Raw genomic sequence first — 9,313 nt, 5'->3', positions numbered from 1 at the left:
TCAATTTTAATATCAGTTTTCTTTCAATAGACCTTATTCTTACCTCACTACCCCTCATCCTTACATCACTTCCCCTCATCCTTACCTCACTACCCCTCATTCTTACCTCACTACCCCTCATCCTTACCTCACTACTCACTACCCTTCATCCTTACCTCACTACCCCTCATCCTTACCTCACTACTCACTACCCCTCATCCTTACATCACTACCACTCATTCTTACCATACTACCCCGCATCCTTACATCACTACCCGTCATCCTTACCTCACTACCCCTCATTCTTACCTTACTATCCTTACCTCACTACCCCTCATCCTTACATCACTATCCCTCATTCTTAACTCAATACTCCTCATCCTTACCTCACTTCCCATCATCCTTACCTCACTACCCCTCATCCTTACATCACTATCCCTCAATCTTACCTCACTACTCCTCATCCATACAGCTCACTACCCCTCAATCCTTACATCACTATCCCTCAATCTTACCTCACTATTCCTCATCCATACAGCTCACTACCCCTCATCCTTACATCACTATCCCTCAATCTTACCTCACTACTCCTCATCCATACAGCTCACTACCCCTCATCCTTACCTCAATATCTACGTATAACACTGCTATTTTGATTAGCAATGTTTTAAAGTTTTTGGAATTTTTTTTTCTCTTTATCGAGAAGGTTCAAGTCTTTTTAGATTTAATTCTGTTCCGAGCTTTAGCGAGGGATAAAATATAATCTACTAAGACAAGAACCTTCGAGATAAACAGAAAATAAATTCCAAAAAATGTTTTGCATGTCTTGCCAAAATATTAGTGTTTTAGGTAATTTTATGAAACGTTTGTGTACTTGTCTTATTTCAATGGCTATTTCTAGATCAAATAAGCTTTGAAACAGAGCAGAAGTCAAAATAAAAGTTGATTACAATTTTATTTTCATTCAATTGAGATAAATATTTTGGAAATGTCCTAAACTTTTTGGAGAAATTCCGGTAAGTTAGCACGATGACTACTATATAGCACGTTCATTATGAAATTCCCGGTGAAGTGAGTAATAATGATAAAGTATATAATATTTTTGTTTAAAAAAATAGAAAAGTTAGAACCAACGAGGTTATAGTGTATAGAGTGATGTGTAGGCTAATCCTTTACTATAATTGTAAAGGCCATCAACTATACCTAGAGCGTACTGCATATTTGTTTATTATAAGAAGATTCTGGTCTAACCTATAGTATATCAGTATTAGTAAACAGTTGTAAGTGTACAGTACAGCTAACTGAGCACACAAGTAGGAAACTATCATCCCCCTGGTTAGAAATTTGTCCAGGGGCTTAATTTTTTCTTTCTTTCCAGGGGGGGGGGGGGTTCAGCACCCATTGGGGTCTGAAAACCCCTTGAAATCCATAGATTTCCCTAGCCCCCTCTCTGAATACGCCTCTGCTGAAAGGTTCATATTATTTTTTTTGATACGCCCTTTGCCATCTTCGAACATTTTTGGAATTCCGTTGTTTACAAAGAAACTTTGAATTTCTATAAAAATTTACGTCATGTTATACAAGAGGGGAGGAAGAAAGCGTAATTTATGGGTTCAAAAAAAATTTTGTTGTTGCAATTTTTGCAATTTTCAGAGCTAGAAATTGAATTTATTTCTTCGTTTCTTTCATTTTTCATCACTAATTAGTTTTTTTTACAAATCATATTATTTGGATTGATAAGACTCAAAAGAATATTAACATCAGCTGCAATTGTAGTTTTATGAAGCACTATTTTTTATATTTATTTTGCGTTTTTTATCGTTCATATTCTTGATAAAATCTGCGATGTGGGGCTGATTTCACCCCAAAATAAAAAAATTACAGTTTTCTTGTACTTCTCTTTGTATACAAAAAATCTATGTTGAATACGGGTAAAAACGTGTTTATAACTTATTCAAATGATATATGAATGTGCTCTGGATCAGGATTGAACTGGATAAGGAATAAAGATATAAATATGTCCCAACAGGATCCTCTCCGACACAGTGTTCTCCGGGTTGTCATCATGATCAGAGCTGTCTCCTCCTAGCGAAAACTTGCATTTTACCATCATTCATTCTGAAACCATTTCTTGTCATCCATTCTGAAATATTACTAAGATATAAATTATAAATACATTCTGTAAATCATAAATCATTCATTAACCATGTCTCCGAAACAAGAAGAATCTAACCCTCTCATGGTTCAATTCCTCTGCGAGACCGAAGTCAACTATAAACCCAGTGATCTAGCCATTGATCAATCTGAGCTCTACTTCTCCGCGGAGGAATCCCAACCAGGGAGGAATACAGAAGTAAAGAGGAACAGTCGATGGTGCTGGGTTGTACTTGTAGCTGGATTTCTAACCCTAAGCGTCCTGGATGGAGTAGGATACAGTTTTGGAGTCCTATTGGATCCTCTAGTAGCAGAACTAGGAGTAGGACGAGGAGGGATATCTATAGTTGGGAGCCTCCAAACCGGAGTATACTCCATCTCAGGACTTATTGCCTCCAAGGCTACCTCCAGGTACTTTTAACTACAAGAGATATTCAAACCAGTATTTGTTTTATAATATCTTATTTCTAACATTTATCTTGTTAAGGTATGGAACAAGAAAAGTTTGCAGTTTCGGAAATATTATTGCAGCTCTGGGATTAATTCTATCAAGTTTCTCTTGGGATTTACCCTCTCTGCTCCTCACCTACTCTGTTATCACCGGAGTAGGGTTTGGGTTCATGTATATACCAGCCATAGTTGCAGTAGCCGAGCATTTTACAGAACGGAGATCTTTAGCCCTCGGTAAGTTTTCCATCCATCAAGATTTTTATTTAACTTTTAAAATTCAAACTTATCATAATCTGTATTCAGGTATTTGTGTTTGTGGAACTGGAATCGGAACCTTTGTAGTTGCTCCTCTAGAGGCAGTTATACTCAGCAGTATGGGATGGAGATGGACCTTAGTTGTATTGAGTGGGATGTGTATCATCTGCTTGGCTTGCTCTGCTACAATGAGTCCTGTCCAGAACGAGGATGAGGAGGACGGTTCAACCCCGATATTCTATCCTGGAACTAAAAATAGATCTCTTCTCCAGCAGGTTGGATGCTGTATACTTGGAGAAGAATTGTTTTATCATCCGAACCTTCCAACTTTCCTCATCGTAGCTTTAGCTGATGTGCTAGGTAAATCAGCCAAACCCTTTCTAGATCTAATTGGAGCATAAAGTAATATCGTAATTCACGACAAAGCGCGGGTAAATGGTTGGACTAACTATGCCTCCCCGGGCAACGCTGGGTTCCCAAGCTAGTAATTAAATGATTTTGTTTAGGAACTCTAGCCTTGTTTGTTCCGTTTACTTATCTCCCGGAGCTAGCGGAGTCAACAGGAATTCTCCCAACCCAGGCAGCCTTCCTCATCTCAGCTATAGGAATTGCAAGCAGTGTGGGACGTATTCTCTCTGGATGGATTGACGATCAACCATGGAGTAATCCCATCCTACTCACTGGTCTAGTTATACTTGGAGCTGCTTTCCAACCTGTCTTCTTGACTTGGTAAATCATTTTTTCAATTATCCTTAATTAAAAGTTTTTTTTAATTGAAAGAAATTTTCTATCTTGACCCGGACCAATTTGTTTTATCCTCCAGGTGCTCTGGGTACGCTTCGTTCCTAGTGTTCTCCTGCTTGTACGGATTATTTACCGGAGTCTGGATTGCTGCCTGTTCTCCAATTCTGCTTAGTATTCTCAGTCTTCATCTCCTTCCACCAGCTTTCGGTCTTATGACCGCCATCCAGGTAATTATCATCCAACCCACTCAAACTGGAAAAATTTGTTTTTTTTAAGCATAGAACAATAAATTATTTGGTCACATATTAGAAATGCAAAACATATAATTGTTCTTCTCCATATCTTTCTAACCAGAGAAGTTATGTTTGAAAACATATAAAATTTTAGTTGTTTGTTCAATTTAATTTAGTTTAACCTGATCTATTATAATGCAAATTGAAGACGGATATGAAAAGAAATGCTTTTTATTAATGTTGTGTGCCTAGCGGCGAAAATATTTCATTAAAAAGAATCCTTTCTTTTTGTTTCTTTTATAAATTTCAAAAGTCTTTATATTTTGCAGATTTTAAAGGATATCTTGGTTCATTATTAAATATTTATCGGAAAGTAGTCTGTCGAGAAAGCGTCTGTGAACTGATTTAATCAATTATTATTATTAACTATTTGATAAATAATTGAAATTATTTATATGAAATTTTTTTATATCGTTACTTGAAAAAAACGCTTTATATTTATTTTCTAAATATTAAGGGATTGGCGGCGCTGCTAGGATCTCCTATTGCTGGATTAGCTGTGGACTATTTTCAATCTTCTAGGATTGCTCTGCTCCTCTCTACAGTGTGTCTCAGCTGTTCAACCTCAGTTTTCATGCTAGCATATATCCAGGACCGGAGAACTAAACATAGGATGAGATACCAAGAGATCCTCTGATTTAAACTATTAATCTTTATTTCAGATTTATCTTATTGACAGATCTCATGCAATTCAAACTGCCATTTAAAGGGACTGTAAACGTAATTTTAAGTGACCTTGCATGCAAAGAAGGTTATAACAGATTCACAACGGTACACGTTAAACCTTTGACGGATTATGGATGAAGGAGAATGTCTAAGTTCTCTCAATAAAAAGTCGTATTATCTGCGTTTTTGCGGATAATTCTTAACTGGCTGACGTACATGGAAGTTTTTTATGTAATTTTCTTATTCCAATATCACTTTTTAATACCGCAAAAATTTTTTTTTCTTTAAATTACGATTACAATCCCTTTAAACTTACACATCACGCATAGTATACACGAACTATAGACAGCTGTCGATTGTCAATTTTTATAAAATTTACGATTATAAAATAAAATTGTATATAATTAATCATAAACTAGCAGCTGAAGCTATTGTTGCTGTTGAGGTTTTTCCATTTCCTTTCTACGTAATGTACATTAGATTTTTCATCTGAAACTTTATTCCGTTTATTACAAATGGATAGGTGCAGTGATAGAATTGAGTTTCTTGTATTACCAAATGATGTTTTTAACTAAAACTTGGATGTTTGCTATAATTATATTTCTTATTTTATTTAAAATAATTTTCCTATTCCAATTCAAACTTCGCTTAAATTGAAACGCCTGGTTTATTTTAGATCAACGTTTAACCCGTTATTATCTAATGCGACTTGATATGGAAACTATGGTTCGTTTCTTACAATTGAAATATTCAATTTCAATCCATTGGAACCTCTCTTATTTCTTCGTATTTACAAGAAAATTTTAAAACCCGTTTATTGGAAATAAAAGATTTGATAAAACTAAAATTAGGGGATGCTTCATTTTTGTGTTTCATTTGCAACAATTTAAAATTTGCTTTGTTCCTTTAAAACAAGGCCTCTTTAACTATTTTTAACTTAAATACTTCATTTTAATTAAATTTTACAATATTTTTCAATTTCAATATGGAAACATTTTGAGACTTCTATATTTCTTGTTTTTCGTTCTTTCTTCTTGATCTTCCATTCCTTGTCCATCATTCAATCATACTTTGGCTAATTTTGAAAGGCCTCGTTAACTATAATCGAAAGGTCTTAGTTTATTTAAATTCATTAGAAATTTTTTTTAAAAATTGAACTTCAGCGTATTGTATTCCGATTGGATGTTTGCTTTAATTAAAGTTCTTTTTTAATTTTTACCCCAAGTTCTTTATTCCTATTGAAGCTTTGCTTCCTTAGCTTCAATTGAACCTTTTATTCGTTTATCAAAAGTAAAAAAGTTTATTCCAATCTACTGGAACTTTCCTGGTTTTTTTCAATGAAACTTTGGTCTTATCTATTCAGTACTATATTAGCTTTGTTTCCTTTCATTGGATTTCTTTGTTTATTCTAACTAGGGATCCTAACGTTTTCATTTTTTTGAAAAACGATCTTTTCGTTATGAAAACGACGACGAAAAATCGAAAACAAAACAATCGTTTTTAAAAATGACTGTTTTTCAAAACAATCGTTTTTATAAAAATCATCGTTTCGTTAAAGATCGTTAACGACGACCCTTCGTTTTTAAGAAAATATAAAGAAGTTTTAGCTCCCCTGCAACTAGGGTTTCCAACGTAATAGATTATTCTCTTACGCGTAATTACGTGCATTTCGTTCATTTCGTGTAATTTCGCAGGATTACGCGTAATTGGGGAAATATTCATTTCGCGAAATTACGGCGTAATTTCTACAACGTAATTTCGCAAAATTTCGTAATGATTACGCGTAATAAGCGAAACTATAATTACGCATAATTACGGCCTAATTTCGCGTAATTTCTACGAGGTAATTTCGCGAAATTTTGTATTGCGCGTAATTAGCAAAACTTCAATTTCTACAAAGTAATTTTGCGAAATTTTGCAATAATTACGTCTATGAAATTTTGAAGTTTTAACTTTTAATTTAAATAAACCAACTAACTTACAAGGAAAATAATGTCACGCAAGTTGAATCAGAAATTTCAGCCAATACTATGTTGATGTAATTTTCACGTTCGAAAACTAAGAAGTTTAACAAAGGGCCAACAACATAATCTATAAATTTTCAATTTTCATCTTTAGAAAAAATTTTAAAAATAAAAGTTCTTTTTTAAGGGTTTGACGTCGAAAAAAGGAAATTTTCAGTTGTTGCATGCAGATTTGGCTGTGTTCAATTAAATTCTTTTTCTTTTCTTGTGTTTTTAAAAACATTTACACTTTCAACAGCTGTAAAATTAACGTATGAGTCAGTCAATTCTTTTCATGTGTGCGCGGAGCGCCAAAGAAAATTTGTTAAGTACCTTGTTCAATTACAGATATAATTACAAGAAATAATCAGTTTTATTATTATATTATCAAAATACATATATAATTTTAATCACCTACATTGAAAAAGTACAGATAATGTTACGTTTTCTCCTGAAGTTATTGAATATATGATTAATCATTCTAACCAACATTTATAATCTTATTTCCTTTTCGATTTTATAGAAGTTCGTTTAAAGAAGATAAACAGGTTATCAAATATTATAATCAGTTAGAAGTTTGCCAGAATATTCTCTAGATTTGGAACTGAGTTTTTGCCACAAACTCAAATATTCTAATCCCTAAATCTTTGCACCGAGTGGTGGAAACCTTTGATATTTCAAACTTAGAATATTTCACCAAAATAATTCAAAGTTTGAAGTATCTGCACATTTGAATTATTTTCGTGCAAATTTTAAAGATATTCAATTTTAAAATCAACCTTTTTTAAAAACAAATTCTAGGGGGGGATATTTACCCCAGGATTCTAGGGGGGGGTAATTACCCCCAGGATTCTAGGAGGTGGGGGTACATAACCCCAATAACCCGCCTATTTTACGCCACTGATATTTCAACCTACTTTCTCAAGTTTACCTTCCTTGTTTGAAAAATATGTCAATAAAATCATCAAAATATTTTTGACATGGTTGTAGCGGGCATATCCTTACACATACTTTCCCGCTATAATTATTTCTGAGAATTAAAATGTACTTTATTTATTACGAAATTGTTTCGTATTACGTAATTTTGCGTAATTACGCCTTAATTACGCGAAACTAGTTTTTCTTTCGTAAACGTAATAAATGCGTAATTACGCGTAATGTTGCTGCGTAAGTAACAAGTAACGTAATTACGACTGGAAACCCTACCCACAACTTTTTAACTTCATGTAAGACGACATTCTATAAAGTTGCATGTAATTTTTTTTTAAAAACTACCGTTTTTATAAAGTTCGTCGTTTCGTTAACGATCGTTAACATAATTGTCAATAAATTTTTTTTTTTCAAAAACGATTGTTTTTTCAAAAGCGATCGTCTTTAAAAAAAACAATCGTATAAAAAACGATCGTTTTCAAAAACGATCGTTATTCGTTTTTTAAAAGTTCAAAACGAGTGGATCGTTTTTAAAAACGAAACAAATAACGATCGTTTTCATAAATAATTAACATCCCTAATTCTAACTGAAGCTTTTGCGCATTATTTCAAATTGTATCTTTGATTTCTTATACTAATTGGTACTACGTCTTTACATTTTTAATTTTGGTTGAAATTCTTCGTTTACTTACATTTTGACTTTGTGGTACTTAGATTTGAAAAAAAGTTATAAAACTGAAAATACCTTGGACCTTGGTCCCATTTTGATATTTTAACATCTTAATGAGATCAAAATTGTTCAGTTATATCATAAACATAATTTAGCATTATCTTATAATAACTTATTTTTTCGGCGAGGTTTATTGTTAAGATATAAATAAGAAAAAGTAACAATAATGAAGGACAACCTTGAGATACTTGTTACTAGACTCTATTTTTGTATTTCCAAATTTCCTATTTAAGTAAAGAATAATGTAAAATTATTTTAAGTTTCTACGCTTTTAAAATGTTTTTTTATTTGGAGGTACAATGTACAATATACACTGTAGAGGGTGAATAATAATAATAATTTGTTGTTTTCGGAAAAATAATGAAGTGGTCAGCTGGGACAATGAAGTGGTCAGCTGGGACAATGAAGTGGTCAGCTGGGATAATGAAGTGGTCAGCTGGGATAATGAAGTGGTCAGCTGGGACAAATGAAGTGGTCAGCTGGGATAATGAAGTGGTCATCCGGGAAAATAAAGTGGTATCCAGACAATTCAGCCAGGACAAGAAAGTCGTCAGCTGGGGCAATAAAGTGGCGAGCCATAACAATATAGATTAGATGCCCTTCCCTACAATAAGGATGGCAGCCGGGACAATACAGATGTCAGTCGGTACATGAATAATGTGCAAAGCCGGGAAAATCAAATGTACAGACAGGACAATACAAATGATGTCACCCGGGACAATAAATTGGTCAACCAGGACAATAAAGTGGTCAACAAGGGAATAAAGTGGTCAGCCAGGACGATGAATCTTGGATGAACAAGTGTCTTGAAATAAGTTGAAAGTATTTGTTTCGAATTAAACTTTCTCAATATTTATATATATTATATATACCCTTAAACTAATTTGAAGTTATTTCACGCTCAAAATATATTGGTATTTATTGGCAGAAATATATATAATTACGATATAAATAATCATAACTATAGTGATACATGAAGACATACATAAATCATATATCTCGTGTACATACTATGTATATGTACATACTATGTATATGTACATCAAACATGTAAATTTAAATCTGACATTTTAGGTTAGAAATAAGCATATTATAGAAATTTTAGTTTG

The 9,313-nt window shown here is 33.3% G+C and overlaps 1 protein-coding gene across 1 annotated transcript; it reads left to right on the top strand.

The window, feature by feature from the left end:
• The first annotated feature begins 2,004 nt into the window (after window positions 1-2,004).
• LOC111703332 (monocarboxylate transporter 13) lies at window positions 2,005-4,949 on the top strand. The gene is made up of 6 exons (XM_023475239.1): window positions 2,005-2,544; window positions 2,621-2,817; window positions 2,887-3,198; window positions 3,345-3,567; window positions 3,662-3,809; window positions 4,333-4,949. The coding sequence occupies exons 1-6, from the start codon at window positions 2,186-2,188 to the stop codon at window positions 4,510-4,512; spliced, it is 1,419 nt and encodes a 472-aa protein (XP_023331007.1). The 5' UTR covers window positions 2,005-2,185; the 3' UTR covers window positions 4,513-4,949.
• The last annotated feature ends 4,364 nt before the right edge of the window (window positions 4,950-9,313 follow it).

Source organism: Eurytemora carolleeae, unplaced genomic scaffold (assembly GCF_000591075.1).
Source record: "Eurytemora carolleeae unplaced genomic scaffold, Eaff_2.0 scaffold17, whole genome shotgun sequence".
Classification (NCBI taxonomy): Eukaryota; Metazoa; Arthropoda; class Copepoda; order Calanoida; family Temoridae; genus Eurytemora; species Eurytemora carolleeae.
This window is presented reverse-complemented; position numbering and strand designations above follow the sequence as displayed.

Coding starts and splice junctions, on each gene's coding strand:
- LOC111703332 (XM_023475239.1), top strand. CDS start 2,186: ATGTCTCCGAAACAAGAAGAATCTAACCCTCTCATGGTTCAATTCCTC. Junction 2,545..2,620: donor GCCTCCAAGGCTACCTCCAG/GTACTTTTAACT, acceptor TATCTTGTTAAG/GTATGGAACAAGAAAAGTTT. Junction 3,810..4,332: donor GTCTTATGACCGCCATCCAG/GTAATTATCATC, acceptor CTAAATATTAAG/GGATTGGCGGCGCTGCTAGG.